This window comes from Equus asinus, chromosome 8, assembly GCF_041296235.1.
Source record: "Equus asinus isolate D_3611 breed Donkey chromosome 8, EquAss-T2T_v2, whole genome shotgun sequence".
Classification (NCBI taxonomy): domain Eukaryota; kingdom Metazoa; phylum Chordata; class Mammalia; order Perissodactyla; family Equidae; genus Equus; species Equus asinus.
This window is the reverse complement of record NC_091797.1, coordinates 29,678,956-29,704,940: the sequence shown is the minus strand read 5'-3', so window position 1 is coordinate 29,704,940 and position 25,985 is coordinate 29,678,956. Positions and strand designations below refer to the sequence as shown.

Below are 25,985 nucleotides of genomic sequence, written 5' to 3'. Positions count from 1 at the left end.
TGCTGGAGCAAAGAGCACCCAGTACCGCGGCTCTAACAAATGATGTCACCCTGGATAAGGACAACTCTCAAAACCAATCCAGTCTTGCCCCACTTACATTCTGATCCTTATACCACTCCTGTTCAGGACACAAATGCAAACAAAACAGGGCGCACAAGATTAATTTCTTCTAGCTACAAGTTTATTCAACACAAAGCAATCTCCAACTTTACTGAGGTGGCTGACCACGTCCACGACCAAATCCGCCTCTCTGCAAGAGAAAGCACAGGACGTCAGTATTAGTGGGACATAGACTGCGGGCCTCATTATCACTAAAGATGTCCCCAAATGTAAGGGCTCGGAGAATCCAGGCCATAAATCCCAGCCCTGCCTCTGACTGGCTGTGGGCCACATTCACCGCCTAGGCCGTTTCCTCATTTGTAGAATGGGAATCTGGATACCCACTCAAGACTGTGTTCCTATATACACACATGATAGCGCCTAGCACATGACAGGATCTCGTGCCCGCCACACACACCTCCTTTTCACAAATGAGGCCTTACACAACTGTGTGCTGTGAAGATCTGCCAGTGGCCAGCTGTTGCCCCAATAGTGATGTGCCAGCCCTTGTGCCGGGCACTTAACCAAGTAACTAATCTCACGATTACCTAGAGGTGACCACAATCATCCTCGGTATTTACAGATGAGACTGTGGCACAGACGGGAACCTGCCCGAGACCACGCCATCTGGAGGATTGGATTCCGCACCATCTTGGCTCTAGAGCACTCAATCTCCAGTGTTCGATTCCCAACCTCAAGTTTAGGTTCATGAAACTAATTATGCGGGTTATGACCATCATTAATAAAATGCAAAGCAGCACTACTCCACAGGTAGTACTGATCTGAAACTCATTTCAGTAATTTATACATTTATGTTTGTATACTGTGCCTTAATGTAAAAACTTATTCGGAACCTGTGGTTTTGGGGGGGGAGGGGGGGGAGGAGGAGGAAGAGGAGGGCCCACCACACTACACTGCATGCCTAGACCTTGCAGAGTCACACGGCTGAGGCCAGAACAATGACTACTTATGGAGAGCGAAGGGGGGGGGAGGGTGCAGGCAGGCAATACTCACAAACTGGAATTCAGTTGCTGACCCAGCCCCGGCCTCAGCTTTCTTGTCAGCACCAGCTAGAAGGAGAAACACCAATTTAGATTCATCATATGATCGGATCTACGGCAGGACAAGGGAAAACAAGTCACCTGCCTCAATCTTGCAGGAAAAGCCACATCAGCAAATGTACCCCATGAAGTACAAGTAAATTACACTCAGCAGTGGGAAACACCTTCTGAGCCACCTTCGCTGCCCCCCCCCGACCCCGCTTGGGCAGCCTTCCTTAAGTCATCCCTCAAAACCCACAACCCAAACTATCACCTCCTTCAGGAAGGCTGCCCTGATCAAAGCCTGGATTACATGCCCTTCCTATATGGCTCCAGAGGACACTCACGTCCCACCACGTGCTTCAGATTGGCACCTAGCTTCAGAGGGAGCTCAATAAAGGAAAAACTGAAAGGTCAAAGAATTGAGGACCCACAGAAGCAAACAAGATGAAGGACCTAGTACAGCCCTGTCTTGTTTGGCAGCCACTAGCCCAGACTGAGATGTGTGCAAAATACTTATCAGATTTGAAGAATCAAGAAAATGCAAAATATCTCATTAACATTCACACAGATATGTTAAAATAACATTTTTAAGTATATTAGGTTAAAAGATTAATATCCACATAAACTATTTCCATTTGCTTTAAGTGTGGCCACTAGAAAATTTTACAGTTCACGTGGCGGCAGGACCAACAGTGAGTATGGTTTCAGTAAACCTTGTTCAAATTGGGGCCTCCCCTCGGCCCACTGCAGATCACACCCACCAGAGGCTTCCACCTGCTCACGCCCTGCCCTTCTGACTACCAAGCCACCATGGCTTCCCCACCTCTGTACCTTTATTCATGACCATCTCTCATCTGAAATGCTCACCTCCCCTCAATCTGGGGACCCCTGGAGCAGAGGGGAGGACCTCCTCTGGAGGACCATTCCCTGACTGATGCCCCACGTGGTATGACTTCTCATAAGAGCAGCCACTAACTCTCTGAACCGAGAGCCTGTTTGCTGGAGGAATTCATTCTTACTACTATCCGGTAAGGTATTCAGGTCAAGTGCCCACTTCTATCTCATCTATGAATAATCAGGAACCAAAAGAGGGAGGCAAGAGAGCTAGAAGGTGGTAAAAATTCCGTTTTAACCTTGTTTTTGCATGACAATTAACTTCTTCTGCACCAAAGACAGAGTGACTCTTTAAAAACAAGTTGAATCCTATTACTCCTCAGCAAAAACACTACCAACGGCCCCGTCATACTCAAGAGTAAACCCCAGGTCCTACCACAGCCCACAGAGCTACGAGAGCTGCACACCCTTCTGACAGTCCTGCTGTCTTCCATTTAGACAAACCAGGTACCTTCCCAGCAGAACCTCTGCCTGGAATGCTCTCCCCCAACACAGCCACTGGCTGGAGCCCCTCCCCTCCTTCAGGTGTTCGCTTAAATCTCACTTCCGCCAAGAATTTCCCTGAAAACTGCAACACCTCCCACCCCGCCCTTTATTCTCCCCTATAGATCCACATCGTTGTATACTTGTTTCTGCTTAGCCTCTCTCCTCCCACTAAAATGGAAGTTCAATGAAAGGGCCTCTTGTCTGTGACACACGCTACTGGCTACCAGGCTTCTAGAACAGTGCCTGGCACACCACAGGCACTCAATATATATTTGTTGAATGAAGAAACATCTACTCTTCCAAATCAATGCAAACACCTGCTATTTAAGAACAAGATTTTGCACTATTTCTTGCAATGAGCAAGCAACAAATTAATTTGAGTGGCCCTGCCCTTAAGGAGCTTACAACACAGGAACAAAACCAGGAAAAAAGAAACGCATGCTGCTTTCCTGAAAGTTTTCGGTTTTGCTCTAGTTAAAGGTCTTCAACTAGTCTTCTGTGCCCCGGCTCAGAGAACCTTCCTCCTAACCCCATCCACCAAACGCCTGCATGAGGCAAGAAGCACAAAGGACTCCAGCTGGAGATGATCTTGAGCGAAAGCCAGGTTCTTTCCTGGTCACCTCGGCACCTTCAAGGGCTGAGGCCAGGCAAGGGGGGATGGAAATCCTGAGATTCCACCCCAACACCCCAATACAGGTGACGCGTTACTCACGGGGCACAGCGCTTCGTCTGTAGGTGTCTCTGTCGGCTTCCCCTCGTGTGAGTCTTGCAGGTCGCTCTCCCTCCAGACCTACAGGAATTAAACCACACTGTGAACACAGGGCAATGCAGGAACTCTGTTCGCTACAGGCAGAGAAAACTGGGATCACTCTTATTCTCACTGGGCAACAACTCAGTTATGCTGGGTTAATGGGGACAGGAACTCTTACACCCAGACCTGTCAGCTATAAACTTGTCACCATTGACTTCTTGGCTTCTCAAATGCCTAAGAAAACTTTTAATTAAAGTGCTATATATCTGCAAAAGGATTGCTTTCTTCTATTTCCTAAAAGTGCCTATTTTCCAATTACTTGGCAAATTAAGAAATCCAGCCATTCCTACAAACATCTGAATAGCCCAAATTTTGAAGGTGACTCATCTCTGAAGTGGAAAACTTTCTGTGCAAATGGGAAAGGAGGCATCATAAGGTGAAAGTCCCGCCTCCAATAGTAAGTATATAAACACAGGCCACCAAGCATCCTTTAGCTCCCACTGGGCTTCTCCACATACCTCACTAAGCTGTGGTATATATATTAAGACACAGATTTTTAAAATTTGCCTTAAAAACGTTCTCATAAACACTGGACGTTTAATCTAGTATTCTCTCTACAGTTACCCTGAAGCTTACCTACAGTCCATAGGATTAGACTACAGACTTACTTTTTTTCTTTTTGAGAAAGATTAGCCCCGAACTAACATCGTGCCCATCTACCTCTACTTTATATGTGGGACGCCTGCCACAGCACAGCTTGACAAGCGGTGTCATAGTCCGCACCTGGGATCTGAACCGGCGAACCCTGGGCTGCCGAAGTGGAACGTGCGCACTTAACCAGTGCGCCACTGGGCTAACCCCAGACTTTTTTTTCTTTAAAGTAGGAGGAGTAAGACTTAACCTGTATGAGAGGCTAAAACAGATGTCAGTCCCTACCTAGACCAACTAAATCAGCACCCCTGGGGGCACAGACAGACAACGGTATTCCCCCCAAGTCATCCCAAGACAGGGTGGGGAACGTCAGCTCTAAAGATCCGCAATCCTACCTGACCGCCAGAACCCACTGGGGAGCTGTCATAAAAACTAGATTCCTGAGCTCCCCAAAGTCTCTGCCCAGGGCAACTTGGACAGTCTGACGATCCTGCTTTTAGGAATCTCTGCACCTCATCACCAAGCCCACAAGCCGCTCCCCCTACAGAGTTCCTGTGACAAGCGTTTTCAGAACCCAAGGCAAGGGAACCACAACCTTGACAAAACGCAAGTGGAGCCAGAAACCACCTCCAGTCGGAAGATAACTCCCCACCCGCAGAAGCGTATCCTTTCAGACCACGATCACTTATACACGCGTTCTCCCCTATTTGACTTCTGATTGTTTTTGCTCCCGTCACCCAGAAACTATAAAACCCTTCATTTCCTTTACACGTGGTAAACAGCTTTGCTCTGGACTTCTTGGGGACAAGCACCTCCTCACTCTCCTGGAAAACAGTTACTCAGTGCTCCACCACAGGCATCTGGCCACAGACTAATACTCTGTGTTTAACACCATCTCCCAGGATGGCCTGAAGACCTGAGTCCAGACCCATGCCAGGGGACAAACGTTCCAGGACTTGACCCAAGATCCCACATGCCAAGAGTCCCTCGGAAGGTGACATCGATAGTGTACTATAAGACCACCTCTGGCCCACACACAAACAAAAACCCACCCTTTCACGTATGCCCCTCCCCGCCGAAGAGCAGCTTTGGGGCAGGCCCTCGGAGGCATTTATCCTGGCCCCCTACCTTTGGGCCGTGGCCTGCCGGTCTCAGGACGGCTCCGGCGCAGGGTGGCAGGCACGATCTCAGGGGGCAGGTGGAGGTAATCCCGGAGATACTGGATACCCTCGTTGGTAAGGTACCAGTAGAAATGTCTCCAAGCAAACTGTTCCTTCACGTAGCCTCGGGATTTGAGAGACTGCAAGACAGATAACCAGCGTTAAGACGAAACCAGAGGCTTGAAGCTGGAAACGCAGTGCAGAGAGAAGCTTAACTGTGGAGGAGACACGTTCCACAGTGTGTCTACCTCACGGCCCTTCCAGGCAGCACGCAGCTCTGGCTGTCCTGAACTCTCCTCGGCCTCTGCCTTGACCATCAGGGGCAAACCCCTGCATCCGCACCCCACTCCAGTAGCCCCCACCGGCTACCTGCATGGCCTTCATGACGTGAAGATTGGGCACGTTCTTGTCTGCCAGCTCGGGGTGTTTGGGCATGTGGACGTCCTTCTTGGCCACCATCACTCCCTCCTTGAAGAGGAGTTCATAAATGGCAATCCGGTTCTTCTTCGGCATCAACATCTGCAAGGAGGAAGCGAGCACCGAGAGCACATCTGAGTAATGTGGCCAGGGTCCCCAACCAAATGCACGACCCCAAAGCCACTGCACGGAATCACTGTCCAACAGGCTAAAATCTCAAACCCACCGCAGACAGCGTGCAGGAAGGAGGACTCCAGACTCGTGCTAAACTGAAGCCCTCCAGCGACCAGCTCCCTCCTCCACGCCCCTCCACCCCCCCCACCCTCCTCCACCCCCGACAACACTTGGGGCGAGAAAAAAGTGGCCAGGACACAAACACAACGCGGTTGGGGTACATGTCGCTCCTGACTTTCGCCCCCACCACCACCAAGGTGTCATGGGGACGCAGACACCGCATTCTCGGAGCATTTGGGGGCCAGCGACAACTGCACCCACCGCGGACGGCGCAGCTCTACTTCCAGGCGCGCAAGCAGGACCGGAGGCGGGAAGTCTTCGATGCACGACGGGCCGCTGACCCCAAACCAAAGGGCCGAGGCGAGGAGGCGGCCCGGGGGGAGGCGTGCTGCCCCGAAGGGCGAGCGTGCAAGCGGGACGCAGCCTCCCAGCCGCGACGCAAGGGCTTCATGCTCCCTCCTCCGCCCTCCGGGCGCCGATCTTCGCCTACCAGCGCCCCACGACGCCCCGAAGCGCGCCCCCGGCCCCCCTCACTGCTCAGAAATGGGCGCACGGGGAGCGAGGGGGCGGCCCCCCGACCCTAACCCCGGGAGGTGCGCTGAGTACGGCCGCGGCACGGCCAGGATGGGGCCCGATGGCACCCGGGCGCCCGAGGAACTCACCTCGGCAGCTGCTGCGTCCGGAGCCGAAACTGGAAAGGAAGGGGCATGCGCGGCGCCGCGTCTCTTCCGGCCTGGCGTGCCCCGCCCCCCGCCAGGACCCGCGCCGCCGGGGGTGGCCTCGGCGGTGCCTGCAGGACGGCCGGCTGCGGGCGGCCGCGGGCCCGGAGTGGCTTGTGGACGCGCGCACGTGGAAACCGCCGCGGGAGGCTCGGAGGCCGCGTGCTCTGTTAACAGATGGTCACTTTTGTGCTTGCGTGTCCTTTTAGAAACACGCTACTTCTTTATTTTCTTTTTTTCCTGCTGATACTTAATAAAACAATAAAAACAGCATTCTGTCAACCGAAGATAATTACTATTAAGATTTTGCCATGTATTCTTCCGAACTCATATGTAGGCAAGCAAATACATTTTTTAACAAAAATGAGACCGTTTGTCTATATGTTATGTATGCTGTGTTTGGTCACCTGTTTTTTCTGCTTACCAATAGTCATTAATCTCTTTTCATGTTAATACCTTCAGCTGTAATGACTACGTAGTCGTCCACTGGTGGATAGTTTAACAGTCCATGATTGGGTATGCATTTTAAAAATCCTTCACTATTATAAGTAACAATGCCCCACACACCTCTGCACCCTTACCCAGTATTTTCCTTAGGATAAATTCCTGCTAGTGTAATTGTTGAGTAACAAAGCACACATTTTTCGGGTTTTGACACATGCTACGTGGACTTTTAGGAAGGCATTATCAATTACATTCTTCTTCTTCTTCTTCTTTTTTTTTTTTTGCTGAGGAAGATTAGCCGGAAGCTAACATCTGTGCCAATATTTCTCTATTTTATTTTTGGCTGACAATTGGTGTATGTCCACACCCAGGATCCAAACCCAAGAACCCAGGCCACGGAAGTGGAACATGTGAACTTAGCAACTGAGCCACAGCCGGGCCCCCTCCATTACGTCCTAGTCAGCAGTTATTAATAAGGTTCACTTCTCAATGAACCCTGCTGCTATTGGATAATATCATTCTTATTAATTTTTGTCAGTCTGATATGAAATATTAATCTCATTGCTCTTTTAATTTGCTTTTCTTGATTACTTCTTTGGTTAAATAGTTTTCTTTTGAGGCATTTGTGTTCCTTCTTTCATAAGTTGTTCATTTCTATTACCTATTTTCCTATTGAGTTTTTTCTTTTCATTTCAGATCACTCTTTACATATTAAAGCTGTTAAATCTTTGTTGCATATATTTCAAGAATTTCCTCCATTTCATTTGTGTTGATTTTCATGGTATTTTAAAGTAGAAGTTTCATGTTCCTTTAAATTCAAATCTTTATGGTTTCAAATGTTGGTACAACGCTTAAAAAGTCACTCCACTCAAGAGAACATACAGACAAAATAATAATGACAATAATAAAAGAATAAAAATAGAATCCAATCAACCAAAGATGATTACTATTAAGATTTTGGCATATATTCTTCCAAACTCAAGATTATAAAATCTCAAGATTATAAAAATATTCACCTACAGTTTCTTCAAGTATTTTTGTGATTTCATTGTTTAAATATTCATCAGTTTTGCAGGATGGAAAGAGTTTGGAGATTGGTTTCACAACAATGTGCTTTACTTAACACTGCTGAACTGTGCACTTAAAAAAATGGTTAAGAGAGTAAATTTTACGTTGTGTATATTACCACAATTAAAAAAAATAAGTATTCATAGCATGTTTACAGAATTTTTTTTTAACAAGAAGCTTGAGCATATGGACAAGGAACAATATAATGCAAGGACTGGTCAAGCAGATTTGAAAAAATGCAATAAAACTTTTAGAAAGGAAAGCTAAAATGATTGAAATTTAAAACAGAAAAAGAATGAACAATAGATTTGACACACTTGAAGAGAAAAATCAGTGAAATGGAACAAAGAAGTGAAAAAAATTTTTTCCGATGCAGTCCAGAGATTCAAAGGAATGGAATATTTGAAAGCGAGGATGAGAGGTATGTGGGATAGAGTGAAAGGGTCTAATATATGTCTAGGTGAAGGCTCATAAGGAAATAAGAGAACGCGGGAAAGAGAGAGTGTCAGAATATTTTCCAGAATTATTGGAAGACGGAGCACTTCAGATTCATTGAGCTCATCAGATCCCAGGTTGGATAAATAAAAACAGATCCATACCTAAACGTTTCGTAACGAAGTTGCAGAACATCAGAGAAAGAGAAGATCTTAAAAGCAGCCAGCAGGAACAGAGGGGTGTGGCTGCTCGCTTCCCAGCAGCGACCCTGGAATGCAGTCTGCTGAAATGTGGTCTCCCAGGTCTCTCCCCTTACAAGAGCTAGAGAGATTCTGCGGCAACATCAGACCATGTCACTCCCTGCTTAAAACCCTCCAATGACTCCCCAGTTCACTTACTAAAATATTCAGTCTTTATGTGATTTAATTTTTTATGTTTAAATCTTTCATCCTCTTGGAATGTTTTCTGATGTAAAATGTTTCCCTCCAAAGCGTTAGCTGGTATCTTAACGTCATTTCCTCAATAAGCTATGCTTCTGTTTATCTAAAATACCACTGTGTTGTTTATGAGAGATGAATTCAATTTTAGATTTTGTTGCATTTGTGCCTGTGAGACACACCTGTGAAGATACCCAGGATAATTTTAAAGAGCTCAGAATCTGTCCTGTAGGAGAAAGCGGGGTTAGACTGGTAGGGGAATCATCTAAGACCCTGTGAGGATCTGAGATCACCTAGAGAGAGTGTGGAGTGGGGAGAGGATGAGGAGGGCGCCACGACACTTCCCAGCTCTCCCCTGGGTAGTATTCCCCTGGGTGTGCCATCCCTGGACGGAGCCTTCTTATGGGCAGGGACCAAGCCTCTCTCCTCTCTCAGTGTCCTCTCCCGCAGTTAGTGCAACGTCTCACGAGTGTTAGGTACACTTCATAAATGTTTCAGGAATAGACAGCAACCTGAGGGAGAGCAGAGGAGATTAGAGGTGATTGTGTAAGGAATGAGGGCGAATAGTAATACCCTCTGACACTGCAAAAGACTTCTCAGATGACAGTGCATCCTTGAGTTCACTGAATTCCATTCAGCAGCTAGGCACTGAGCACCGGGCGCTGGGCCAGGCGGTTGGGCAAGAGCCGGGGCAGGAACACACAGGGATCCCATGCCAAGCAACAAATACCTCTATTATGTGTTGGGAGCTATGGAGAAAATGATCAGGGTGCGGTGACAGAGAGTAATGCAGAGCGAGGAGGTGACATTTCAGCTCAGACCTTCGGAGGAGTCAGGCTTGGGTTGAGAACAGGCTGAGGAACAATGCCTATGAAAGACCCCATTGCAGAGGAGCGCCTGAACTGAACGGCAGTCCCGTGGCCAGAACGCGGTGAACAAGGCAGACAGGAGCAGGCACCCGGCCTCGGGGAGGAGCGAGGGTTTATTCAGAGTGCAGGGAAAAGCCTCAGAAAGGTTTCCTGCAGTGGTGACAGGATCAGGTGTGTGTTTCAAAGAGATTACCTCTATAAAGACCAACCCCGTTTTTACTGCTCCCACCTTGGATCACACACGTGATATAGGTGTATCACCTGCCACGTAACAAGGACACAAAAAAATTTCAAAAAAAAACAAACAACAAAGACCGAGGCTTAGGGAAATAGGTGTTTCTTGCCCAAGGTTACAGGTGTAAGAAGTGGTGGGCCTGGACTCTGCAGAGCCGAAGGCTTCCCGCTGCGATGGGGTCTTCCTGCTGGGGCCAAGGGCAGGGGCAGGGGGCCAGAACCCGGAATCCAGAGCCGTGAGAGGAGGGGCTCTGCTCTCCCCAGTTTGGACTCATCCCTGCTGCTCCTTAGAATCTCTTGGGAGGCTTTTAAAAACCCATTGGCCCAGGCCACACCCAGATGGATTAAGTCAGACCGTGGGGGTGGGACCCAGGCATTAGCATCTTACTTTTTAATTTTTCTTGATGTGTAATATACATACAGTAAAGTGCACAAATCTGAAGGTTGCAACTCAGTGTATTCTTACGGGTGGGTGTGTAAATCATGTTAACAACCATCCAGATCAAAAGAGAGAGTGTGACCATTACCCTTGAAGCGTCCCTTTCCAGTCAACGCCCCCACCCCCACCCCCAAGTACACACTATTCTGACTAATGTCCCTACAGTGTGTATTTGTTTGTGTCTGCCTACCCGCCCCCTCCGTCATTAGGTCTGTGAGAATCCATGTCCTAGGCATCGGTGGTTGGTTATTTTCTGTTGCTGAGTGGCACTCCATTGTAGAGACGTATCACAATTTATCCATTTATCAGTTGATGGACATCTAAGTTGTTTCCAGTGTCTGGCCATCATAGATAAAGCTGCTAAAAATGTTCTTTTGCATGACTTCTGGTGCACACGGCACCACACGGGCAGCCGCAGTTTCTAAAGCAGCCAAGGTTGAGAACCGCTCGCTCAGGAATCTGTAAACTCCTGAGGGCTACTGCTAAAGATGGAAGTCGGGGGGCAGGTCCCAGGGACCCCGGGAGTCCCCTCAGGTTGGAAATGAGTAAACTATGGCTTGTAAAGATCTTCTAGTGGCAACTCCTTTCCGTTTGAAGTTCCAGAACCTTTAGTAAAATTTCTGGGTCGCAGCAGGAATGGAGGGAGACGTGGGGAGCAGCTCCGCCATGCCCAGCACGGTGGCCTCTGTTTCTGAGGCTCTGGGGACAGGGTGGAGGGCACCCTTTCATGGCCCGGGTATGGTGATGCACTGGCGGTCCCAACAGTAAAGCAGATGTCCTCACCTTTTCCCGCATCTGCTTTGCCGCACCTAGAATAGCTCTCTAATCCTGCAGCGTGTTACCTCCTCCCACTCCTGAAGAATCCTCCTCGAAACAGCCATCTGTGCTGCGAATTTTCATTTATAGCTCCCATGGCATTTATGAGTTTGTGCTATGTAGGTAGATGGCTGCTGATACGTTCCTGGACACACACACACACACTCACGCACACACGAGTCACCCACATCTGGCGCCGTGGGGCTGACGGTTTGATTTCTCCTCTAAATGGAGCCTGACTGTCCCTCTACCGGGGCAAACCACCCCGTGGACAACCTCTCCCTCAGTGACTGCCACCTCTTTCTCTATCGTTATTTGGGGCGGCTCCTCTGAACTCACCCGCCTGGAGCTGCCGTAATTGTTTTCCTGAATTATTTGATAATGACCAATGTTGAGGCAAAAACAGCAGACAAAGTTCACGGAATGCCACATGTGTGTACCTGTTGGATCTGTTGCCTTGTGCCCCTGCTCTTGGTGATGCTGCAGCCATGATCCACGTCGCTGTCAAGGTCTGGTTCATCCATGGTCACTGTAAACCTCTGAGTGTTTCTCATACTCCCTTGTTTTCTTTTTAACTGCCTCACTACATGTTTGAGTACCCATTTTACGGCTGGAAAAACTGAGGCATGGGAAGGTTTGGAATGTCATCTCCACGAGGGCAGGGATTTCTGCCTGTAATGCTTGCAGCCAGGGCCCCAGCAGCCTGGGACAGTGCCTGGCACACAGGAGGGACTCAGTAAAGATTTCTTAAGGAAATGAATGCAGTGTGTGGTGTGTTTTGGTTTTGAAACTCCTACCTCAGTATCCTCTTCCTCAGCACAGACCACCAGGACGAGCAAGGTAGCCATACCCTCTTCGGGGAGTTTCTGCCCGCACCCCCCGTGGGAGCCTCCCTTTACCCCTGCAGTTGAGAGCACAGATGCGGGAGGTACCCAGCCTGCTGCGAACCTCTGCTCTGCCACTTTGTAGCTGTGCGGCCAGGGGCCAATCTCTTAGCTTATTGCTTCGGTTCTTTTTAAGCCTTGGTTTCCTCATCTCTTTGCTGGAAATAACAACAATACCAACCTTGTGGCGTTGTGAAGAAAAGATTAAAAGAGTTTATACAAGTGACGCATTTGGAGCTGTGCCTTGCATGTGGCAAGTGCTTGAGAACTGTTAGTTATTAGCATTAGTTAAAAAAATTTTTTTCTTGAGGAAGATTGTTCCTGAGCTAACATCTGTGCCAATCTTCCTCTGTTTCGTATGTGGGATGCCACCGCAGAATGGCCAGTGGTGTAAGTCCACACCTGGGATCGAAAGTTGTGAACCTGGGCCATTGAAGGGGAGCACACTGAACTTAACTCCTAGGCCATGAGGCTGGCCCCTACTTTAAATTTTTTTAGTTTATTTTTTACCATTTCATTATAAAATAGAATCAGACACAGGAAACTACAGAAAATAAAGGTATGGCTTAGTCAATTTTTATAAGGCAAATGCCCTTGTAACCACACCTGTGTCAAGAACTAGAACTTCTAGGTGCCTCGTCTGCCCCTACCAGAAGCCCCTCCTTGCCCCATCCCAGGTGTGGCTCCCTGGTCCCTCCAGCAGTGCCCACCACCCTGACTCATAGTATTCACTTCCATGAAATGCTCTCACCCACATGTGTATCTCTAGATGCCGTACTTCAGCCTTGCCCATTTTAAAAATTAACTTGAAAATTCACCAATTTTAAATGTATAAGTCCATGAGTTTTGACAAATGTATACAGTCATGCAACCACCAATCATGATATAAGAACATTTCCATCACCTAAAAAAATTCTTTTGTTCTCCTCTACATTCCACCCCTGCCCAACACCAGGGCCCAGGCAACCACTGATCTGCTTTTTATCACTATAGACTAGATTTCTCTTTTATAAAATTTCATATAAATGAAATTATGGTATATTCTTTTTAATGAATAGCTTCTTTCAGACAGCGTAACCGTGTTGAAATTTATCCATGTTGTAGCCTGTATCAGTGTTTCTTTCCTTTTCATTGCTGTGTAGTATTCCATTGAGTGAATATATCAAATTTGCGTATGCATTCTTCTTTTGATGGACATTTGGGTTGTTACCAGTCTTCAGCTATCACGGATAAAGCTGCTGTGAACATTGGTATGCAAGTTTTTGTATGGTCGTATGCTTTCATTCTCTTGGGTAAACACTCAGGAGTGAGATTGCTAGGTATAGCAGGTGTGTGTGAAAATTTATACGGAACTGTCAAACTGTTTTCCAAAGTGTGTGCACCATTTTACATTCTCATCAACAATAAATGAGAGTTCCAGTTATTCTGCATCCTCGCTAGCATTTAGAATCGTCAGGGTTTTTTAATTGTTTTTTTTTCATTCTAATGGGTATGTAGTGGTATCTCATTATAATTTTAATTTGCATTTCCCTAACGACAAATGATGTTAAGCATCTTTTCATGAGCTTATTGGCCATTCATACATCTTCTTTTCTTCTCCCCCCAGCTTTATTGAGATGTGATTGACAAATAAACATTGTTTATATTTAAGGTGTTTGAACTAATGTTTTGATATCTTCTTTTCTGAAAAGTCTTTTCAAACATTTTGCCATTTAAAAAAATTTTTAATGTGGTAAAATATACATACCATAAAATTTATCATCTGAACATTTTTAAGTGTACACTCGATCTTTTGCCCGTTTTTAAAACTGGATCATTTTCTTCTTATTAAGTCATAGGAGTTATTTACATAATTTAGATACCAGTCCTTTCTTCAGATATGTGTATTATGAATATTTTCTCCTGTTCTGTGGCTTGTCTTTTCATTTTCTTAACAATGTCTTTTGAAGACCAGAAGTTTTAAATTAATTAGTGTATTTATTAATAGTCCAATTTATCATTTTTTAATGACCCATCCTTTGTGTGTCCTATCTAAGAAGTCTTTGCCTGTCCCAAGGTCACAAAGATATCCCCCTATGCTTTTCTTTGGAAGTTTTTGACTTTTAACTTTTACGCTTACATCTATGATCCATTTTAAATTAAATTTTGTGTATGGTACAAAGATTGAGATTCTTTTAGTCTCAGCTGGATATCTAGTTCTTCCAGCATCATTTGTTGAAAAGAGTATTCTTTCCACATTGAATTACCTGGCACGTTTGTTCAATATCAATAGATCATAAATTTGTGGGTCTTCTTCTGGACTCTCTTTTCTCTTCCCTTCATCTGTGGGTCTGTCCTTAGACCAGCGCTGCACTTTCCTGATACTGTTGCTTTATAGGAAGTCTTGAAAAGAAGTAGTATAAGCTTTCCAACTTTTTTCTTCTTTTAAAAAAAATTGTTGTGGCTTGCTCATTAAAACATTTTTTGATAAGTGTCATAAAAGACAAGGAAAGACTTACAGGTTAAAGAAGGCTAAGGAGATGGCCGGCCCAGTGATGCAGTGGTTAAGTGCACATGTTCCGCTTCTGGTGGCCAGGGTTCGCCGGTTCGGATCCCGGGTGCGGACTTGGCACTGCTTGGCAAACCATGCTGTGGCAGGCGTCCCACATATAAAGTAGAGGAAGATGGGCATGGATGTTAGCTCAGGGCCAGTCTTCCTCAGCAAAAAGAGGAGGATTGGCAGCAGTTGGCTCAGGGCTAATCTTCCTCAAATAAAATAAATAAATAAAGAAGGCTAAGGAGAAATAACAACTAAAAGTTATGTGGGATCCTGGATCAGATCCTGGAACCAAAAAGGGACACTAGTGAAACATTCAAAAAAATTAAAGTCAAGTCTGCAGTTCAATTAATAATATTGTATCCATGTTAACATCCTGGTCTAGGTTGTTTAGGCAGTAACATTAAGAGAAGAAAAGTGAAGGATAGAAGAAAACTCTGTACTATTCTCGCGATTGTGCTATAAGTCCAAAATTAGTTCAAAATAAAAAGTTTTTAAAAATGTGCAAATGTTGATTGAATGTACGGCTCTGGTGTGCGATGTTGTTGGGGGAGGGGCGGGGCACGGGAACTTTCTGTACATTCTGCTTAATTTTGCTATGAGTCTAAAACTGCTCTAAAAAACAAGGTCTGTTAAAAAAGGAAAATGCAGTTTTTTTTTTTTTTTAAGGATTGCCACCTGGGCTAACAAGTTTCCAATCTTTTTTTTTTTTTCTTTTCTGCTTTATCTCCTCAACCCCCCCCCCCCGTACACAGCTGTATATCTTAGTTGTAGGTCCTTCTAGTTGTGGGATGTGGGACGCCACCTCAACGTGGCCTGACGAGCGGTGCCATGTCCGCGCCCAGGATCCGAACCCTGGGCCGCAGCAGAGCGCTCGAACTTAACCACTCAGCCACGGAGCCGGCCCTGCAGGTTTTTTTTACTGTGGTAAAATACATATAAAATTTACTTCTTGATCATTTTTACACGTATAGTTCAATGGTATTAGGTATATTCACGTTGTTGTGCGACCATCACCGTTTCCAGAACTCTGTTCATTTTACAAAACTGAAATTCTGTACCCACTAAACAATAACTCCTCATTCCCCCCTCCACCCAGGCCCTGGCAAGAGCCATTTACTTTCTGTCTCTATGTTTTTTACTACACGAAGTACCTCATACAAGTGGAATCAAATGAGATTCGTTTTCCGTGGCTGATTCATTTCACTTAGCATGATGTCCTCAAGGTTCATCCATGTTGTAGCACACACACACACACACAAAGCACAAATAAAAAGAATGAGAGGAAAAAAACTTGATATATCTTTTAAATCTGTTTTTTTTTTTGAGGAAGATTAGCCCTGAGCTAACATCCGCCACCAATCCTCCTCTTTTTGCTGAGGAAGACTGGCTCTGAGCTGACATCCATGCCCATCTTCCTTTATTTTAAGTGGGATGCCTGCCGCCACAGCATGGCTTGACAAGCAATGCGTAGGTCTGCACCTGGGATCGGAACTGGCAACCCAGGCAGCGGAAGCAGAACGTGTGAACTTAACCGCTGTGCCACTGGGCCAGCCCCTTAAATCTGTTTTAATCTACACATTCTCCTTCTGTATTAGTTTTTCTATTCTGCTAACAAATTATCATAAATTTAGTGGGTCAAAGGCTGGGCATGGCTTAACTGGGTCCTCTTGCTCAGGGTCTCACAGGCTGAAATGAAGATGTTGTCCTGGCTGCATTCTCATCTGATGGCTCAACTGGAGAAGAATCCATTTCCAGGCTCATTGGGTTGCTGGCAGAATTCATTTCCTTATGGTTGCGTGACTGAGGGCCCCACATGTTCGCCAGCTATTGGTTGGAGGCAACCCTAGATTCTAGAGGCTGCTTGCAATTTCCTGTGCCCTAGTCCTCTCCATAGGCCTCTCATAGCATGGCTGTTTTCTTATTCAGGATGAGTAGGAGAGTCTCTTCCTCCAATCTGCTAAGATGGAATCTTATATAACAAAACATAGTCATGAGAGTGACAGCTCATCACCTTTGCCATATTCTGTTGGCTAGGGGCAAGTCACAGGTCCCACCCGTGCTCAAGAGGAAGGGATACAAGGTACGACTCATTGGGGGTCACTTATGGTGAGTTGGTCAGACTCTCTATCGCTTCATCTTTCCTTTACAATTAATTTGTTAAAGCACCCAGGCCATCTGACCCGTAGAGTTTCCCACAGTCTGGATTTTGCTGATTGCACACATGGTGCATGCAGTTCAAGTTCTTCCCCTGTCCCCCGCATTTGTAGCAAGTTGGCAGCTGGACCCAAGCCAGAGGATTGACCAGACTCAGATCGAATCCCTTTGGCACCATGTCAGGTGGTGGTATGGTCTTCCCTCAGGGGGCACACAATGTCTGGCTGTCTCTCTTTCGTGATGTCAGCAGCCATTGACACTCAGTGCCTACGTCAGTTAATTCACTGGGGGGAGCAAAATGATGATGCTATAATTCTGTTATTTCTTTTTCATTTATTGGTTGTAATACTTTTATAAAGAGATGCTTCCTGGGGTCACCTGGTGGCATAGTGGTTAAGTGTATGCACTCCGCTTTGGTGCCCTGGGTTCACAGATTCAGATCCTGGGCACAGGCCTAGCACCGCTCCTCAAGCCACACTGGGGCAGCGTCCCACATAAAACAGAGGAGGCTTGGCAACAGATGTTAGCTCAGAGCCAATCTCCCTCACAAAAAGAAAAAAAGAGAGAGAGAGAAAGATGCTTCCCTTTATCTATTATTTGGTTATCCAGTGGCATAGTTCATATAGGGAAGGCAGGATAATGCTTGATTCATTTCTATTATTTACCAGTTTCCAAGATAATAAATTGGTTCCCTATCAAGGTGACCAATTATTTTTTAACAGCATTATGAACCTATGGCTTTAAACATATTTTTAAATTTTTTTTTTTTTTGAGCAAGATTAGCTCTGAGCTAACATCTGCTGCCAATTCTCCTCTTTTTGCTGAGGAAGACTGGCCCTGAGCTAACATCCATGCCCATCTTCCTCTACTTTATATGTGGGACGCCTGCCACAGCATAGCTTGCCAAGCAGTGCTGTGTCCACACCCAGGATCTGAACCAGTGAACCCCGGGCCGCTGAAGCGAAACATGCGCATTTAACCGCTGCACCACCGGGCCAACCCTAAACATATTTGATTGATTTGAATCCATTGCAATTCTTATGCTTATTAAAGCTCACATGGTCCAGTGGGAGCCTCTTCAAACTGGCTCCTGAGTCCTTTTGACGTGATCCTATTAGTCTCAGAGAGCTTCCTGCTGGCTCTTCCGTCAGGCGGTCCAGTCTCATCTTGTACCTTATACCTTCCTGCTCCAGACTTGCAACCAGGCATTTCCCTAAGAAGGATGATTTTTTTCATAGGAAATGATACTTCAAGAACACAGTCCAGGCTCTCGGGATGCTCCTTGCTGTTGGTGTGGTCACCGTGTCCAGCCTTTTTGGTGGACAGAACTAGGAAATATATACAATTCCTTGTGAGCTCATCTGATATGAGGGAGAAAGGGCTTGTTGGAGCTGAGAGGCAATAAATTAATAACTGGAGCATCCACTTTTTTCTGGCCCTTCTCTTAACTTCATTTCTGTTGTCCCTATTCTGTGGCTCAATTTTATTCCGAGACCAGCAGTTTCTGCCCACTGTGGGGTCCTGTCCCCACAGGGCAGGGAACCTTGGAGGGTCTCCTTCAGGGGTTTAGAGGAGCTCAACTGCTCGAGCGCCTCACCTTTAACCACACTCCAGGGTCAGCTGCTTTTCTCAGATTGGCCACCGTGCTTCCCCACCAATTTCTGTTGCTTGTTTGAGGGTTCTCTTGTTTTCAGTCACCAGATGCTGCCCCATTCCCTTCTCTCTGCTTCTTCCCCCACTGATGCAAGTCTTGCCTTCCGAGGTTTGTCCTCACCCACTTGCATTTTAGGCTTCAAGGAGATAGCTTGTCACCGGTTGCGCTGTAAACCTTGTCTGTGTTTTTTGGTGATGGTGAGGGTTGCTCACTCAGCTGCTGGCTGGGCTAGGCTGGCAGGTCTAGAAGGCCTCACTGGGCATTCCACCTCATGGCCTCTCTGTCCCCACATGGTGGCTCCGCATTCAGTCATCAAAGCTTCTTTAAAGGAGGGTGGTGGCTTCCCAGAGAGCACAAAAGCAGAAGCTTCCAGGTCTCCTAAAGGTCATTCCCGCCACATTCTATTGGTTAAAGCAAGTCACAAGCCCTGCCCCGATTCAAGGGGAGGAAACAGACCCACGACCTGATGGGAGCAGCAGGTGCATGCAGGGAGGGGGTGGATGGTGCCATCTTTGGAGAACCCAACTCACGCGTGTCGGACCCAGAGACCAGGCAGGTGCCATCCCCCACCCTTTGGTTGGAGGCAATCGAGGCTTGTACCAATCACTGTCACTCAGGGGTGGGGAGGGAGGGACGGGTGGCTCCTGCCTCCAGTTCCAGAAAAGAATCCTGGTTTTCTGACTCCGTGGTACTCCACCCAGGTACAGGGTTTCCACCTGGGGCTCTGGGGAGCACAGGGACGGGTGGGGCCCTCCTCTCCCTGGGCCAGCACTGTGGAAAGGAAAGAAATTAGCTCTCATCTTTCCTCCCCGCCCCTGTCACTGGCAGGCCCTCTGACGGCTGGCAGGACATATGGCCCTGCCCGTGCTAAGTCAAGCCGGGAGCCCTGCCAGGGAGGGCCAGATGGAGCAGGAGGAAGGCACAGATCAGCCCCCATGGCCGGCGCCATAAATAACGCTCCTGGGCGGGCGCGGCAGCTCAGTGGGCCCATTTCACCAGCCTTGGAGTATTCCGCTTATGCCCCCTCCCTTGCCTCCAGCCTGAAAGTCTTAATCGAGCTGCTGGGCATACAAGCTCCTTGCAGCCTGCAGGGTGAGGACAGCTGAAGGGGAAGGCAGATAATTCGACATGTCAGGGCCACTCCAGAAGTCATTATCTTGTTCCTATCTTGCTGCTTGTCTGGCACAGGGCTGAGCTTCCCAGCTGAGTGTGGGAACAAGTCACCGCCTGGAGCCCTGACATTCTGATGGACGAAAGGGCAGGGCATTTTCCTCTCTGATGCCTCAGCTGTTTTTCTGGGGCTGGCTGGGAGCGCCGGCAAGGCTGACGCCATATGGCAGTTCCACTTCCTCAGCAAAAGGAGTAGATTTTTGCAAATCGGAGAGCGGGCCCTGAGCCGATCCAGCTGTCTTCTGTGCCCGGCTTTCTCCCTTCAAGGTGAAGATTTAACTTTCTGCCTCCAGCTAAATTCCACAGGCTGAAGCTTTCATCCCTAAGAAGCAGAAACAGGGAGTTCCACCTGCCCGAACTCCCCAGATATCTTTGCTGTGAGGCTTACGGTGTCAGGAGGATGAGAGGGTGCAAAGAAGAGCGAGGCTGAGTATGGAGTCCCTATGAGCTGTGGGAGACCAAGTTCCCCGCTACTGACATTAGGGGTGGTTGTTCCCCTCACACTCAGTGTCACTGAGTTTTTTTGAACTAGGAAACATCTTAGAGCCCTGACTCTCAAAGTGCGGCCAGGGTCCTCTCTGGGAATCGCCAAGGAGCTTTAAACAATGTCAGGTTCCATATCAAAGCCACAGTGAGATATCTCCTCACAGGCATTAGGATGGCTATTAGCAAACAAACAGGAAACAAGTGCAGGTGAGGATGTGGGGCAACTGGAAGCCTTGTGCACTGTTGGTGGGAATGTAAAATGGTGCAACCACTGTGGAAAACAGTATGTAGGTTCCTCGAAAAATTAAAAGTAGAATTGCCATGCGGTCTAGTGATCCCACTTCTGGGTATGTACCCCCCAAAACTGAAAACAGTCTCCAAGAGATATTTGCTCCCCCATGTTCATTGCAGCATTATTCACAGTAGCCAAGAGGCAGAAGCAACCCAAATGTCCACTGTCAGATGAATGGAAAGAGGAAATGCGGCACACACATACAATGGAATGTTATGCGGCCTTAAAAAAGAAGGAAATTCTGTCCCATGCTACAACAAAGATGAACCTCAAGGACATTACGTAAGCAAAATAAGCCAGGCACAAAAGGACAAATATTTTATGAATCAATACATATGATTCCATACAAAGTACCTGAAGTCATCAAAATTATAGAAACAGAAAATGGGTGGATGGCAAGGGCTGGGGAAGGGAGGAGGGGAAATTAGTATTTGATGGGTACAGAGTTTAAGTTTTGCAAGATGAAAAAGTTCCAGACATCTACCGCACATTAATGTAAATATACCTGACACTGCTGAACCGTACACTCAAAAACAGTGAAGATGGGAAATTCAATGTTATGTATTTTTTTACCACAATTTTTAAAAAGGGGAGCTCATTTCCATTTGGAAATACAAACAATTAAAAAAGAGAGAGAGAGAGAGAGAGGCAGGCTCCTGGGCTTGGCCAGACCTCTAGAATCAAATCCCCACAGAAAAGCCTCGGGCAGCTGCCTTTTTCTTCTTCGTTTTTTTTGTGGGAAGCTTCCTTTTAAACCAGCCCTCATACAATTCTTAAGCCCAATAACGTTTCTTGTCTTAGATAATAAGATGAAGAAAACAGGCTCTGGGGGCAACCCACTGGCGTACTAGTTAAGTTCACGTGCTCTGCTTCAGTGCCCTGGGGTTCGCAGGTTGGGATCCCGGGCATGGACCTAGCGCCGCTCATCAGTCCATGCTGTGGCGGCATCCCACACAAAATAGAGGAAGATTGGCATAGATGTTAGCTCAGGGCCAATCTTCCTCATACACAAAAAAACAAACAGAAAAGAAAACAGGCTCTGAACCCACACCACCGGGCAACCAAGGCCACCCTAGAAAAACAGCTTGTCCTCTGTGTGTCTCTGTGCCTTGGTTTTCTCATCTGCATAATGGGGATGATAATAACACCTACTCATAGATGGGAGTGCTGTAAGGGCCAAATTAGTTAACAGTCACAAATGGTCCATGTATATATTATGATTATCAAAATCCAAGTGCCTCCTTTTGCCCAAGGGGAACGAGGCCCAGAGAGGAGAGAAGTCTTGTCTAAGGTCACTCCTCACTGTGGTGCCAGAGCCAGGGGAGGACCCAGCTCCCAGGCACGGCTCACAGCCACAGGTGCTGTCCTTTCCTCAGTCCTGAGGGCCTGACCAGGACACTGGGTCACCACACTGTCGGACTGGAGAGGAACCTTTCCCTGAACACACATGCCTCTTCCCAGGACACCCCCAAAGGAACCTGCGCTATTCCATCTCCCCGGCAGAGAGCAAGGGCTCGCTTTAGGCAAGGCACGGCCACCGGTTGTGGGGTCAGGGGTGCTGTGGGTGGGTTGACCGGGAGCTGTTGGCCCCTGTTATCAACCCCAGGCCTCGGCGGGCCTGACCTCCCTGGCCTCTGGGGATGAGATGGTGCGAGTCCAGAAGCATGTGCAGCACAGCCTTCTGCGAGGGGCCCTGGTCCTGGGGAACAAACGCAGCCCGATGGCAGTTTGGTATAACACTAAGAGCAATAACGGATACAGTGGGTTGCCTGCTTACTGTGTGCCCAGCTCTGTGATGGTTTTGATCCCATTTTACAGATGATGAAACAGAGACACAAGGGGTTTAACTAACTCACCCCAAGCCACACAGCTAGCAAAGTGGAAGAATCCCGGGTGGCACCCAGAGCCCTGGGATTGGGTTCCATCTGTGCCCTGTGCAGAGGGGCGTGGGGTCTGTTGAAATGGCCCGTGTCCAGAAGCCAGCCATGTTACTGACCGGCTGCACGGCCTTAGGAATGCCACTTTGTTTCTCTGAGCATCAGTTTCTCCATCTGTCAGATGGAAATAATGATCTCTACCTGGTAAGGCTGATGCAAGAGTTAGGGCCCAGGGGACCGGCCCCGTGGCTGAGTGGTTGAGTTCGTGCGCTCTGCCACAGAGGCCCAGGGTTTCACCAGTTTGGATCCTGGGCGCAGACATGACACTGCTCATCAGGCCATGCTGAGGCAGCGTCCCACGTGCCACAACTAGAAGGACCCACAACTAAAACATACAACTATGTACTGGGGGGCTTTGGGAGAAAAAGGAAAAATAAAATCTTTAAAAAAAAAAAGGAGTTAGAGCCCAGCAGGACCAGACCTGGTGGTCTAGCGGTTGAGATTTGGCACTCTTACCACCGTGGCCTGGGTTCATCTCTCGATCGTGGAACCACACCACCCATCTGTCAGTTGTCATACTATGGCAGCGGCTCACATAGAGAATTACACCAATAACTAGGACACGCAGCCATGCACTGAAGCTTTAAAGAAAAAAAGAAAGACTTAGGGCCCTGCAGAGTGTATTCATTTTCTATTGCTGCTGTAATGAATTCCCACAACCTTAGCGCTCAAAACAACACACATTTATTTTCTTACAGTTCTGGAGGCCAGAAATCTGAAATGAGTCTTATGGGCTAAAATCAAGGTGTCAGCAGTGCTGAGGCTCAAGGGGAGAATACATTCTTCACCACTTCTAGGTTCCAGAGCCCACCTGCATCTCTTGGCCACAGGCCCCATCACTCCAACCTCTGCTTCTCCCACCACACGGCCTTCTTCTCTTCTGCAGTCAATCTCCTGATGCCTCCCTCTTCTGAGGACGCTTGTGACTACATTGGGTCCACCCAGATCATCTAGGATAATCTCTCCATCTCAAGATCCTTAATTTCATAGCTTCTGGAAAGTCCTATTTACTATGTAAGGTAACATTCACAGATTCTGGTGTTGTGGGTGTAGACATCTTTAGGGGGGCCATTATTTGGTCTACCACACAGGGACTAGCAAAAAGGAGGGGTGAGATGGGCGGTCATTGTTATCATCTGGCCTCAGGTCATTACCAACGAGCTGTGTGGTCCTGCAGGAGGCGTTTTCTTTTCCCGAGTCTCAGTGTCCTCATTTGTAAAATGGGCCTAATGATAGAGGCTGTGAGACGGGGGGGCTGCATTCAGAGTGGAAACGGCCGGGCAATATTTGCTGCATCAGTTTGCTGGATGATGAACAGACCCTGAGGTCCCGGTGCTCCTTTCCAGGCAGTTCAGCGTATGGTGGAGAGTGGGAGGCCTTGGCAGAGAGGCCCACCTCTGGGATGGAGGAATGAACAGGGAGGGAGCAGAGGCACACTTGGCCCCTCCGAGTCTGGTGGGTCCCGGGCTCAGTCTGCGGGTGAGTCTTCTCTGGGGCCACGCGCCAGCCAGGCTAGGCAGCAGGGCCCAGGGGCCTCCGTGTGTTGGGATGCATTGTAGTTTGAATGAAGGCTGTAACTTTGTGGGGACGGGACAGGGAATCTGCCCGTTATTGAGCATTTCGCTGTCACCACTGTTGCTTTTCTTCCTCATTTGTGCCCGGCGCCGTGTGCAGGGGCAGGGTGTGCTCAGAGGTGGGCCGGGGGTCCCGCCTTGGCCCGCTCTGTTACAGGTGGGGCGAGGGGACAGATGGGGCTCAGCACCTTCTTGGCCTGCCCTAGCTGCCCTCCCCTTGGGGCTCCCGCAGGTTCAGCCGGAGAGGAGCGACAGAAGGGCGAGGGGCCCTCTTTTCTGCAGAGTGCCGAACTCTCCTTCCCAGGAAAGATCTTGATTCTCCAAAAGAAAAATCCTTCCCTTCAGGAGGTGGACGTGCCTACACCAACAGCAGAGTCACCTCCCCCGCTGTCTGTGGAGCGCCTACTGTGTCCTCACGTTATCGATAGTCCTTCTGACAACACAGCAAAGTGATCGCCGTTTGCTCCATTTTGCAGATCAGAAAGCTGAGCCCAAGGGGTTCAGCCGGGGCCTCGGCTTACTCATGAAGCCAGCAAGCGGCAGAGCCAGGGGGAGGGCTCCGCACCACCCAGGCCCAGGGCTGCACAGGCTTCCCCTGGCCAGGCCAGGCTGCCTCGGGGGGCAAGAAAGGGGCTTCCTGATAAACAGATTCAATGCAACTGGGTATTAATTAAGATTATTATTAAGAGCCCAACAGTACTCTTGACAGAAATGGAAGAACTCATCAGAAAATTCACATGGAATCTCAAGTGACCTCGAACAGACACAAAACAGTCTGGAAAAAGGACAAAGTTGGAGAGCTCACACTTCCTGATTTCAAAACACACTACAAAGCAATAGTAATCAAGGTGGTGTGGGACTGGCATAAAGACAGACATACTGACCAATGGAACAGAAGAGAGAGCCCAGAAATTAACCCCTGTGTGTATGGCCAAGTGATTTTCCACAAGGACACCAAGACCACACAACTGGGAAAGGACGGCCTCTCCAGCAAATGGCCCTGGGAAAACTGGGTATCCACATGCAGAAGAAGGAAGCTGGACCCTTACCTCACACTATGTACAGGAATTAACTCAAAATGGATCAAAGACCTAAATACAAGAGCTAAAACTAGAAAACTCTTAGAAGGAAATATAGGGGGAAATCTTCATGATATTGGATATGGCAACGATTTCTTGGATATGACACCAAAAGCACAGGCAGCAAAAGAAAAAAATAGATAAATTGGACTTCATCAAAATTAAAAACTTTTATAGATCAAAGAACACTGTCAAGAGAGTAGGGGAAAATCTTGACCTCCTTTTTTGCAATTTTTTTAACTGTTATATAATTCATATAACATAATAAATTATGTGAGATAATTCACATAACATAAAATTCACCATTTTAAAGCATACAATTCAGTAGCATTTAGTATATTCAGAACGTTGTGCAACCATCACCATGATCTAATTCTAGAACATTCCCATGATCCCAAAAGAAATCCCATACCCTTTAGCAGGTACTCCCCCTTCTCCCCTCTCCTCATGCCATTTGTGGCAACCAGAAATCTACTTTCCGACTCTATGGATTTGCTTATTGATCCCATTTTTTAATAAAAAATTTTAATCAGATTTATTTCCATGATCAATTTTCATCGAGAAAACATTTTCTGGAGTGAATTGTATTAAGACAGGAGAATTTATTTTTCTATTTTCCAATTTTCTTTAGCACGCAGTATCATTTTTTCCATTTTGATTATCACCTTGCTGAGATTATTGTCGCTGGGATCAACTATTTTCTAAAAATTTTTTTAAATCCCATATGATTTATTCACTATTTTGAGGGGAGAGCACATATTAAGCCTCACTGTTTAGAGCTCCTACAATTGTGAGTTTTCTTTGTGGCCATATTTCTACCAAGTGTAATTTCCCAGATCAAATTTGGCAGACGTGCATTTTTGTCAAGATGTTACAAGAATTCTGTCAATTTGTTAACTCTCGAATTCTCCGTTATTCTTCGTAGCACTATCACTACCTGACATTGTTTTATATTTGTTTGTTTATCTGCTCGTCATCTGTCTTCCCGCCAGTCTGTGAGTTCCAGCAGGGCAGGCGTTC

The 25,985-nt window shown here is 47.3% G+C and overlaps 1 protein-coding gene across 1 annotated transcript; it reads right to left on the bottom strand.

Annotated features, from left to right (window-relative positions):
• Positions 1-159: 159 nt before the first annotated feature.
• On the bottom strand, positions 160-6,556 carry RPS10 (ribosomal protein S10). The gene is made up of 6 exons (XM_014846287.3): positions 6,398-6,556; positions 5,454-5,603; positions 5,053-5,224; positions 3,235-3,312; positions 1,114-1,169; positions 160-250 (listed from the first exon to the last, which is right to left on the bottom strand). Exons 2-6 carry the CDS (start codon positions 5,601-5,603, stop codon positions 209-211), a joined length of 498 nt encoding a protein of 165 aa, XP_014701773.1. The 5' UTR covers positions 6,398-6,556; the 3' UTR covers positions 160-208.
• Positions 6,557-25,985: the final 19,429 nt, after the last annotated feature.